The sequence below is a fragment of the Erpetoichthys calabaricus genome, chromosome 7 (genome assembly GCF_900747795.2).
Source record: "Erpetoichthys calabaricus chromosome 7, fErpCal1.3, whole genome shotgun sequence".
In the NCBI taxonomy this organism is placed as follows: Eukaryota; Metazoa; Chordata; class Cladistia; order Polypteriformes; family Polypteridae; genus Erpetoichthys; species Erpetoichthys calabaricus.
The window spans coordinates 183,973,518-183,986,839 of NC_041400.2; the positions used below are offsets into that span (position 1 = coordinate 183,973,518).

Here is a 13,322-nt window from a genome sequence, read left to right on the forward strand (position 1 = left end):
AAGTTGTCTCTGTCCAAATATTTATGGACCTAACTGTATTGTGCTCCAGATCAGAAGAGAAAGATTATGATTATCTATGTTGTACGTTATATGTTATCATGCCATGCTTGGAAAGAAAAATACGTTTTCGTTTTTTGGGGGTGGGGGTAGGGGGCAAGAATCACAGCACTTCCATTAGAATCACTAGAAGCACTTCAGTTAGTGCTGATAAAAAAAGGCTGACAATTAAGTACAATGACTATGTGGCATACTAGAAAAACACGCTCTTGTTATTTTCTTTATGAAACATGCACATTTGTTTCTTAAAATTCAACAAACATATGGCAGGTACAGTCGCTCCATTAAGTCCTAGTTAGGATTACTTGGTAAGAGAATTGTATGCTAGAGTGACCAGCTGGTTTAAATAAGTGTGGTAGGATAAACAGTTGGCCCACTTCCAAGTACCAAAAAAAAGGGACACCCCAGGGCTTAAAAAAATCTAAGAAGTCTATTATGGGAAGAATTCAGTAAACGCAAGGGGGTATTTTCACCAGGTCCAGTACTTTAGTTCAACACTGGAATTATAATACAGATAAAAAAAGAGCAGGACTGAGCTCCATTTAAGAGATTTTAGCTTTTCTGGGCAGCTACAAACCTAACCGAGCCCATAACAGATAAAGTACATGTGCATTTAAAAAGCTTCTCTCTACCTGTAATCTCATTTTGATTGGCTGTGATCATTACCAATTTAAGGGTCATGTTCTGGATTTAAACCAGGTTAGCCAGTTACCCCACAAATTTTCTCTGCTGTCTGTGTTACTGGGTAAATTTTGGGTGAAGGCCAATTCATTTCATATCATTAGACACCACCTCCAACCATGTTTCCTTTGGAATCTATCATCATCTTACTGCACCTTTTCGCTACATATGCCTAAACCACCTTAATCTGGTTCTTCTTATCACAATAAATATGAGCTCTGCATCAAGTCTTTATCTTAACGTTATAACATTCCACACATCCATATGATTATTCTCATCTTTGTTCTTTCTCACATTGCTTCATATTCCACTTTCATCTCCCAGCCACCACTTACTTCCATTGAGGATTATATTACTCACAGAGCTTTCATTAAGCTTAACCTTCAATGCCAGAGGAACTACAGAAATCAGAATGAAGGACAGTTCTTGAAATTTCTTCCATGTGTCTGCCACTCTTGATATCACTGCTGTATCCACATCTCCTTCCATACTGAAGAAGTCACCTTAGTAGAAGAACTTCTTACTTTTCTCAAATTAACTCTACGGTTGATATATAAATGTACACTTACAATATCAGCATACGGTACCCAATTTATATACTTTCTACAAATAAAGTTTGCTTTGAGCTACATTATTTGTATGCAAATGTGCTATATAAATAAATGTTGTTGTTTATCTTGTATGTATCCACTTCTAATACCCAATGCAACAGATTGAAATTCTCCCAAAATTTCTACCCTGCTTCACTTTTGCCATCAATATGAAATCACTGACATACTCAAGCTCTCATGGCAATCATACACTTCTCAGGTCACCACTTCCATCACTATCTAAAAAAGCAACAGACTTAGAATTAAATCCTGGTACAGTCTCACCTTCGCCTCAAAACTTTCACTCTCTGTATCAGTTTTCCTAAACACTGTTAAAACATCCCTATACCCTGATATCAATACAATGCAGCTTATTTTCCTTTCATGAGATGCTTTTCCTGCCTTTCATGAGATGCTTTTCCTGCACTTGCCTGACAACAAAGATTTCTTTTGTTGTTCCCCTCCCTGACATGAAACAAAACTGTATTTTTTTAAGAAACTATAATAATTTTAAGGAACTGTATTTTATTTGTCTATGTACAGATAATGCCAAATGTTCCTTTAACATTTGATTACAACAAACATTTTCTTTGCCCCCTATAACCTGGGGTAAGAATAAGGTGAATGTCCATCTTCCATGTGGTAAAAGTAAACTAAAGGTGGCTGACATCAGGAAGAACATCTTGCATTAAAACATTCTGGGTCAATACAGACTTAATGATTAGTTTTGTAGAGGAACCCCAAGATAAGCTTTAGAGAAACAGTGGTTTAAATGTGCCATTTTGTTTTTTGATTCTCTATGCTCCCTTTAATAATCATTCTCCTGTGCTGAATAAAAACATTTGCTTTATTTAAAACAGAATGGGTTAGATGTTAGGCCTGCTCTGGGTGATAACCATAGGCACTTGGGTCACAAATTATATCCAACCATTCCATATAATTGGTAAATTTCAAACATTTTCATTCAGGCAAACAAGAATTTTCAATTTATTTCACATCTGTGTCTAACTACATCAAAGTACTTCAACACTTACAAAAAGATTGTGTTTGTATCCAGATCCACACAGATAACATCTGCTGGAGGTTCATACAGATCAAAATATCTTGAGTCAACACCAATAATGAAAGGACAAGGTGCACTAAGGACACCTGCGAGAGCCAAGGGGCACAGAGGGATATATGGACACTGCCACTGGAAAGGAAAAATCATCTGCAATATAAAATTAAACACAGGTTACTAAGGAACAGAAAACACTGGTCTTTATATTAATGGAGTCAGAATGACAGCAAAGAAAAAAGTACATTCAGTGTAATTAATGATTCTGCTTACATGTATTAAAAGTGAAATGTTAATTTTACAAAATGTACAATACAAACACAAAATTAAAAAGAAAAAAGTATCCAAGAAATATAATGAGTATAATACTTCTATTCTTGAAGTGAATAAAAATATATTTATGGCAAGCCAAATTTACATTTAGAGATATCTCAAAATGAATTTTATGATATCTGGAAATGCATTTTAGATATCTCAAATTGAATTATAGATATCTAAAAATACATCTATTTTAAGATATCTAAAAAGAATTGTATGATATCTCAAACAGATTTCAAGATATCTTGAAGTGATATGCTGTACATTTTCAGATATCTGAAATGCATTTCAAGATATCTTAAATGCAATTTGAGATATCTTGAAATATGTTCATGTGCATTTTGAGATATCTCAAATACATTTCAAGATATCTTAAAATACATCTGCAGGTATTTTGAGATATCTCAAATACATTTTCAGATATCTTAAAGTAACTTCCTGCGTATTTCAAGATATCTCAATTACATTTTCAGATATCTTAAAATAACTTCCTGCGTATTTCAAGATATCTCAAATACATTTTCAGATATCTTAAAATAACTTCCTGTGTATTTCAAGATATCTCAAATACATTTTCAGATATCTTAAAATCACTTCCTGTAAAATTTCTTATACTTTCAATGGAACTTCCTGCCTATTTTAAGATATCTTGAAATGCATTTAAGATATCTCGAAATGCACAGGAAGTGATTTTGAGATGATATGAAATGTATTTGGGATATCTTGAAATGTGCAGGAAGTTATTTTAAGATATCTTGAAATGTATTTTAGATATCTTGAAATGTGCAGGAAGTCATTTTAAGATATCTGAAAATGCATTTCAGATATTTCAAAATGAATTTGGGATATCTTAAAATGAGAAGGAAGTTAAAGATATCTCGAAATATAATTTAGATATCTTAAAAAGCATTTAAGTTATCTTGAAATTCATTGTTGCTTCAGATATCTGAAATACATTTTTAGATATCTAAAATTAATTTCATGATATCTTAAAATGGGTCTCTGCTCTATTTCAGATATCTAACAATGTATTTCAAGATATCTAAAATTGTATTTCAAGATATCTAAAATGCATTTTAAGATATCTTTAAAAGGACACTCAATTATTTCAAGATATCTCAATAGCACTTTCAGATATCTACAATACAATTTAAGATATCTCAAATACATTTCCAGATATCTCAAAACAGCTTCCTGTCCATTTTCAGATATCTCAAATACATTTTCAGATATCTCAACATCACTTCCTGCTCATTTCAAGATATCTCAAATACATTTTAAGATATCTTATAATAAACAAGAAGTCCCATTGAAATAATAGGCAGTTTTACAGGAAATGATTTTGAGATATCTTGAAATGCATTTAAGATATCTTAAAATGCATGAAAGGTCAATTTAAGATATCTGAAAATTCATTTGAGATATCTTGAAATACAGACACAATTATTTTGAGATATCTGAAACTGTATTTGAGATATCTTGAAATGCATTTGAGATATCCTGAAATGTATTGCAGATATCTTACAATGTAAAGGAAAGTATTTTAAGATATCTCAAAGCGAGTTTCAGATATCTTAAAAAGTAAATTACATTTTAAGATATCCGAAATTCATTTTGAGATATCTCTAAATGTTAATTTGGCTTGCCATAATATTTGTACCTTAATGCACAAAGTATTAGAAGCAGATCTTTAGTTTGTATTGATGCTATAGATGAATAATCACAATTCATAATCATTTTTTATACTGTATGTTTAAAATAAAAATTATTTTCTTAAGAACAGACTTTTATGAATTTAATTCTGCTAAACTATAAATGTATAAATCTGCAACAGTAAAAAAAAGTTTCATGTATCTACAAATGAAGGTTAATCAAAGGAGAGAGGGGAGAAAAAGAAAAAATCACTTTCATAGATAACTTGACCAAAACTGACCAGTAGCCTAAACAGCAAATGCAGGTTGTTTTCTTGGCCACAGGTTCACAGCATCTTTTTATGTTTTTCATTAATTGTAAATACAAGCTGCTGATGACTATTGTGGGCATACTGGATCATGGAAGCATTCAACTTTCTAGGCCAGTAATCTTTCTGAAAGGTATTATCAAAGTTATTCACAATCCATCCATACATCCATTTTCCAACCCGCTGAATCCGAACACAGGGTCACGGGGGTCTGCTGGAGCCAATCCCAGCCAACACAGGGCACAAGGCAGGAACCAATCCCGGGCAGGGTGCCAACCCACCGCAGGACACACACAAACACACCCACACACCAAGCACACACTAGGGCCAATTTTAGAATCGCCAATCCACCTAACCTGCATGTCTTTGGACTGTGGGAGGAAACCGGAGCGCCCGGAGGAAACCCACGCAGACACGGGGAGAACATGCAAACTCCACGCAGGGAGGACCCGGGAAGCGAACCCGGGTCCCCAGGTCTCCCAACTGCGAGGCAGCAGCGCTACCCACTGCGCCACCGTGCCGCCCTTATTCACAATCACCAAATTATATTTAGATTACACAAAATTTCCATCTCAATGCTTTAGTGATTTTTAAGGTGAAACAAAGTCTTAAAAAATACACATTTGTTTATATAGATTCTACATACTGTATGTAGTGTTTTCCAGATGATCCAACTAATTCAAATAGCTATTTCACACAGTTAACTCCAAATTCTCTTATGGTATTGCTCCTTGGGATACAGTGATGAGATAAGTAAATGCTGTAGCCACTGGGCTTGAGTTTGAAAATCCATCTGTTGAAGCATGGAGTTTTCACTTTCTTGTGAATTGCTTAAAAACGTACTTCTAATACAGGGATGTGCAAAGGCATTTTTGAATATGTGCTGGTGACTCTTGGTGGGGGCAAGGGGGGTAGCAGGGTGGGACTGAAGGAATTAATGACTGCTATGAAGACATTATACTATCCCATTTTGCAGAACAAATGCATATGGATTTTTAGGGTCAATATTGTCACAAGCACAAAGTATGGTGAAATTCTTACTTATGTGGGCTAATCAACATGCAACATGTCACCTCAACAGGAGTACTGTACAGTATGTCTGGTGTTCTATAGAGGCCAAGATGATATCAAAGTCAAACTTCCATAAACAAAGAGTCATTTAGGACTTAGAAAATGTCTTGGCCATCTTGCTAAAGGTAAGCTGAAGAACAGATACTCTAAATCAACAGCACAACAATTTTTGGGACCAGCAAAGGGTAAGAAAAAAGTGACGGCACATTTGACCACACAATGAGAATGTAAAAACATGCCATAAACCTACATCTAACTGTCTGAAAGATTGTTGTTTTTTAATTTACTGATGAGTATTTTTGACAAGACAGTCAGTATTCTATTATAGCAGGTCTTACATCTGAAAATAATGAAATGAGAATTATGTGCTTGTTTTGTGGAAGTGCTACAAAACACAATTAAATATGAACTTTATAAAAACTGATATAAGAATGAGGTAACTTACAGCAACTACAGCTTCTGCAACTCCAGTGAGTACAGCAGGCCGTAGAGAATGCAGGAGAATTTTACTTTCCAGCAAGACAAAGAGGAGTACGATGGCACAGTTTTCAGGGCCCAAATTTGTGAGTAAAGTGCTAAAATTTGCTCCACTGAAGGAAAAAAAATAAAAATCACACACAAATAAATTAAGAATTACAACATGCTTTACTTTCTTTCTAAAGGTAAAATAATCAAGCTAAAATTACTATAAAAATGTTTTATTCACATCTGCTAGCTCAGGCTTTCAGGGAACACTACTAAATTGATGCCAACAATGTTAATCGGTAGCCCCTTCTTCAGGTCACCAGTGTTTTATGATTGTAAATGTCATCAGCTACAATGCTTCTTTGTCCCAAATCCAGGAAAAGGAACAACTGTGTGGAAAGCTTTTACCTTTTCAATTGTGAGACCTTTAAGGAGTGGACACTGACAATAAAGATCTATCTATCTATCTATCTAACTCTAATGTGACCGGTCAAAAGTTAAAGGGCTAAATCAAAGTTGCCCAGTGATCCATATATATCCCCATATATATATATTGTAATTATTATATACAAACATACATACAATTTTTCTTATTTTTATTGAAGTTTAAGCAGTTTGTCTCTAATGAAAAACCTGAAATGATACAAAGGTAAACCGTAAACTTTAAAAAAAAATGTAAAAAAGCTCAGATTACCAAAAACCTGAAAAATAATGTAAAAAGGCCTTTTTCAGGGAACAAGTAATGGGATAACAACTTAGAGCAGCTGGACTCCAATCAAGTTCTGGACACATCAAGGATAATTACAGGATTCACGATGCACCTGACTACAATTTGTAGTTGCACAGCAAAGGGTCTGAATACTTAAAAGGAGAGACTTCAGTTTCGATATTTGATAAATTTGCAAACCTTTCCAAAACATGTTTACACTCTTTGTTTTAAGATACCAAGTGTAGACTGTTGAGCAAAATTGGCAAATGTATCCATTTAAAATTAAATCTACAACACAATAAAGGGTGGACACGTGCTCTCATAGACACATGCATGCACACCTATATATATAATGGGCTGCAAAGTGTCCATAGTAGGGCCTAAGGGCTGCCAAACCAAGGAGACTTAAAAGTATTACTTTTAGAAAGAAAATACTATGTATTTTACAAGCACACACATAGTCTTGTTTAAAACTTAATGTGTATTATCTTTTCTTGGCCACCTGGCCACTCAGCCCTACTATGGAGACTTTGCACAGACAAAGTAATATAATCTGAGCAGAAGAACACAAGAGTCTGACAATGATATCTGTTCCAAAGTATACTACCTGATGCCACATGACACAGGGAACAGAAACTGAATGGGAAAGACATGGCAACAGCCAATCTAAACAACTAGGGGGCTCCGCCCCCTGCTCGCTTCGCTCGCCAACCCCTGGTGTTGGGAATGACAAAGAGCGTGATGTATGAATGAGATATAGAATAGTGTGACGGTGTAGATGATGCAAATAGAAAGCAAACAATAAAGTGTGTGGCACAGTGTAAAGGTTTAATTGAAAATTTCTTTGTACACGCCGTTTAAGTGTAAAAGGTAATTCCAGCTCAGAACTTGTAAGGTCAATGAAGATGGTTATTGTTGTGATCAGAGTCAAGTTTGTCAGAGTTTAGAAAGAGTTGTGTCTCTCCAGGAAGTAATGGAATGACTTGGGTATTTATGTTTTGCACATTAATATTTTTTGGACCTAATATAGTGCGTTGTGTTAAAAGGGGCATTTGGTCTAATGAGATTGCTGTTCCAAATCTCTCTGTAACTAAGTTGTCGCAGATAAAGGCTTGAGGAATTGTAATAATATGTGGCTGAAGTCCATCTGTATTGGTGAGTGTACCATCTCTCAGTTGTAATAAGCAATTGTTATGATTTGGTTCTGGACATCGTATCTTTTTTACTAACTGTATCTTTTGAAAGCAATGCCAATTGTCTGCGTATTTTAAGGTGCACTGAACAATAGCTGAGTGCATGGCATCTGGAAGAATAGCTAAGCACTGTCTAAAATCTCCTCCTCATAAAAGTACCTTTCATCCAAATCGAATATTATTATTCATAAACGTTTGTAGAAGTTTATGAATGGTGTTGAGTAAGTGACTTCATGCCATTGTATATTCATCAATAATTAACATTTTTTCAAGACGGATGTCACGTGCAGTGCCACCGTTAATGTTCATAGTGGATACCGATTTGTAGGATCTAATGCAGTTGATAAAGATTTCACTTTCAGGTACATCGTTAGTTAGAAGCTTTTGTAGATATTCAGTATATGAATGTAAAGAAGGCAGTCTAATTTGACCCTTTTGACAACAACGTGTAAATGTATTACTTGTATTGTCAGTTGTTTCTTCAGTGAAGTGAACTGAATGACAATGATTGCAAATGACATTCATTAATCCGAATGAATTTTCCTGGTGTATATTTTGCTTGTGCCGTTTGAGAGGCGCGTTGTTGCATGTGTAGTATTTGGGACGTGTTGTTTTGGAGCTGTAATCGATTTGCCTGTGCTGTGTGAGAAGCCTGTTGTAGCCTTCCTTGCCGTTAACGTATGTCTGAGATGGGAGGTGTTTCGTTTTGAATCCGTGACTGTTGCGATGCAGCACTTTGATTGATAGCTTGCGTCATGTGGATCTAGGATGTAGATTTGTGCATATTTGCGTTGTTGATTTGTTCCAGGGTGCACTGTTCCAATGCGATGCAGTATTTGTGCACATATGGGAAAGCAGTATGGGCCATTGCCTTTTGGTGGCCTGATATTTACTCCGTTAGATGCAAAAGCAAATGAACTATTGTAGGATCTAATGCAGTTCATAAAGTTTTTACTTTTAGGTACATCGTTAGTTAGAAGCTTTAGTTGAGCTTTGCGTTTTTGGAGTCGAGACATTTTTTCTTTTAGAAATATGGATAAGTAATAAGGAGTATTGCACTCACTGTTAATATGGAGCCTTTTCTGCGGTTGAACGGTTAATAGTGCCTTATTGTAATGAGATCCACCTATGCTGCATAGCCGTCTATTTTGTTGTTTCTTTCGTGTTCGTGTGTTTGTTCCTGTTATCCTTTCCTTTTCGTTTTGTACCCGTGACCGTGTATTCAAGACTTGTTTCTTTCTCAGCATGCGAAATATGGATAAGTAATAAGGAGGTTCGCAGTCACTGTTAATATGTTTCCTTTTCTGCAGTTGAACGGTTAATAGTGCTTTATTGTAAGGAGATCCACCTATGCTGACACCTATGCTGTCTAGTGTGAAGGTGTTGACGTTCACTTTAGAATATGTGGCTTTGGGTGTCACTTCTTATGGATGTGTGTGTGTGTGTGTGTGTGGGGGGGGGGGGGGGGGGTGAGGATTGTTGTTACGCGAGCGTCTTCTTTCTTTTTGTGTTCCTGTGTCTTGTTGAATCCCCCTCTTTGTGTGTGTCCCGTCCGTTGCTTGTAGGGTCTGTGGGGTGGTTTTGTGTTCTTTTTTTTGTGTTCCATGGGCTTGTTGAATCCCCCTCTTGGTGTGTGTCCTGTCCGGTGCCTGTAGGGGGGGGGTTGCCTTGCTGTTGTGCGCGAGCCTCTTTTTTTTTTTTTTTTTTTTGGGTCTAGTTTCGTGTGCAATGTGTTTCGTGCTTTGCCTGCATTTGACTACTTTTTTATGTGCCTTTTCCTTTTTTCGGTGCTCCTTGCGCGTCATTTCTCCTTTTTTGTCTTTTTTCTGTGCTCACTCCTTTTTTCTGTGGTCTTGTCCGTCTCTCGCGGCTCCTCATCCGCCTCTCGCGGACTCTTTTTGCGCCTGCGCAGTACGTCTTTTTGTAGCTACGGCCCATGGCCGGATGTGCCTGCGTCCATCATCCGGTTTAGCATTCTCGGTTAGTAATATGGATACACCCAGATTATTAAAATGCAATATGAACCGCCTCTGGGACAGTTCTAAATAGAGTTTGTTAAGACATCTTCCTAGATTTGACTATTTAATCTTATGGAGCCTCTAAACACTGGCAGATAGCTTTAACACCCCAAGATGTTTTCCTAACATACTCCATGTTTCCAAATAACTTTATTTATCCTTAAATGTTTAAGCTGGTCTACATCTGGAGCCAATTCATAAATTCTGTAAGTTTAAATGAATGACGCAAACAGTCAAACATTAAAGCATTACATATTCAATTCCGCTTAATAAAGATTAACTACTTTTTCAATGTTCTGCATAATAGGTATTAATTTTGTAACATTTCTAACCATGAGAAAGCAGGTTTTTGAAAATGTGTTGTAATCTGATGTCCAATGGCTAAAGCTATGTCAAAGATAACACATCCATATCAGCCAAACCAATGATCAAATAATCTGACATAGTAAGACACCATATAGGACTCCTATCTGTACAATTACTACTCAGTATAAAACTTGCTGAACCAATTGTAGATGCTGCAGTTACAAGACTACAGTACATTCAACTGCTGGCCCAGTCACTGTTCATGTGAAGTTATTTCCATGTTTGTAGGCCTTCATTCATTTTATTCACCATATCTCAAAAGTGCAGCGAGTCTGAAATGGGCCAGTGTGAATGAAGATGACCTGACCTAAGATGGTCAGCCACCCTGTGCAGATTTCATCCTTCCATTATACCAGATACTGCTGAGATGAGCTGCAGGTCCTGGTTTCTGTGACTTTAGTATGTAAGTGCAGAAAAAAAACAGGTGGGGGTGGGGTATTTTAGGTTTAACTTTGGATTCCAACAGAGATTTTATTATACATTCTAAACTAAACACGCTTCATTTATTTATAAAACTTTCAAAAAGGAAGAGAATATAAGAGAACTTTATTAAATTATTCAGACAGAGGTTTGGACATATCCTGTACTACAATATTAGACACGTGACCATGTGCCAAAACTGACTAAGCTGCGTATGGGAAATTTTCAAGAGATTAGCCACCCTGTCAGCACAAACAATGCCACCAATGAAGACAGGCTATATGAGCGTTTTGTCTGTAATTATCAACCCTTCCGTGCTTCAGAAATAACATTTGTAAACAATGAGTCCTGCTATATTAATTTACCATAATGTTTAAGGTTGCTGCCTTTAATAATTTAGGTAAAATAACTGTAGCCCTTTACATTTTATAAAATACCAGTTAGAGCAGGACTTTCAAACACAGTGCTGCAAGCACATTTGCTCCCATCATTTTCAGATTACAGAATTAATTCCTGGCCATCTCAAGCACAAACATCTGCTAGGATAAACACCTCATGTACTTACAAGCATTCTGAAAGTTCTCAGATAGACAGATGAATAGATAGGAAAGGTGATATATGATACATAGAAAGAGAGAGAGCTATGCATTGATAAAGAGCAATAAAAAATCTGCATAAAAAATGTAAAAAAAACCTATTATTTAAAAATTAATGCTTTATTTCAAACTCGTTTCCACCACTCTAAAAACAAAGAAAAATCAAATTTAATTTGTAAATATACCACAGATACTGTATTTAAAAATATTTTAAATAGAGATTAAGCAAGAATGAAAAAATATGCATTTTAAGGTGAAGGTCACATTATATGAGTTCTAGTCGGAGGAATGTCAATCTTGATGACTGCAAGTTGCTGATCTCGTTGCCCAAGTATGTCATTTTACATGAGTTGAAATTGCTAGGGATGCCAAATTATGCGACTGCATACATAGTTTCACATTTTTAAAGTAAAGCTCTAATCTTAAAAGTTTGTCTATTTTTCATTATATTGTGACACATCAGACAGAGATGACTCTGTTCTGTTTGAGAGTTCCAAAACAACAGTTTTGATTATTTCTTCTTGTTGCCCAATATGAAATGTACTTCCAGGTGAGCACTCATTGGTTGTCAGATCACATGAACACCCAAGCCCACCCCTAAAACCTTTGTTGGGGTGAGTTGCAGACTGGTTGGACAGAGTTGTTGAGTATGTTGCACTACAAATCAACAGCACAGAAACTGTCCCCAGCTCGTTAAGATTATGTATGTGAAGGCTACAGCTAATAAAACAAAAAATGTTGGATAATGTGACATATATATACACACACATACATATACATATATACACACATACATATATACTGTACATACACATCTGATTATAACAAGTTGAATTCAGAAGGGTATACCAGAACAAGGAGTGGCCATGAAAGAAGCAGCTGCTGTTTACTTTAATTCCTTTACTTTGAAGGAGAGGGGTTTAAAGTGGTGGGCTGCCTTATTTATTTTTGGTGTCTGTGAAGAAAGCACTACAAAATAAGTGGATATAGATTTATTTCTTATTTTTAATTACTTTAGCAACTTAGGGTAAGAAATGACACAACAAAAGCACCTTTTCTAATGATGAAAAATAGACAATCTTTCAAATGCCTTGCTCAGTATTTTAACAAAACAAAAGACAAGCTCAAACTATAAACACAATGGATCCTGAAACATTGAAAAGTCTCTTCAGAAATCCTTTAATTGATAATAACAACTTGTTTAATCTGTTCCTGTGCCACATCCTGCTTAAAGATATAAAGACATCTCAGTGAGCAAGAATATACAAGCAACCATATCGTGGTATAAAATAATACACTGATTAACAAAATTTACAGACGCTGTATTTTAACTTTATATAATAATACATATTCTCTCCTCAGACTGGGGACTGTGACTTTAGTGAACATTACAATCTGAAAAGGATGTATTTCCTTTCTTATTATATTTATTTATCAATAATGAAAAAAAGAGGTTTTTAGTTTTTGATTTGTTATAGTAATCAATACCCAACACCACTCAGATTCAGTGGCACTATTTTTGCCGTAGAAAATTACTTCATCTAATAAAACTGATAATCTTTAAAGGCATGTAGAGGCAGAATGTGTATAGAGAGACAGAATGACAAATAGGTAGTGGTAAAAACACTGAGACTAATTCTTCAGATGTCATTTGTCACATTTGAAGTATTGCACCGAAGTACACCAAAACTTTACTATGTTTAATGTATGTAAATTAATTATCAAAACTTCATCATTATTTATTAACATTTGTGATTGGAGGACTTAAGTTTAGTTACACCTGGGAATGAGATCCTTGGTTAAATGTTTGAGGACACTTGA

At 35.5% G+C, this 13,322-nt stretch overlaps 1 protein-coding gene across 1 annotated transcript in view; it reads right to left on the reverse strand.

Moving 5' to 3' along the window:
* The window catches only part of LOC114654947 (DENN/MADD domain containing 4C), a 227,759-nt gene that overhangs the window by 85,088 nt on the left and 129,349 nt on the right, over positions 1-13,322 (reverse strand). Inside the window, 2 exon segments of the mRNA XM_028805821.2 lie at positions 2,363-2,538; positions 6,180-6,324. Coding sequence (XP_028661654.2) covers positions 2,363-2,538; positions 6,180-6,324 — 321 coding nt within the window.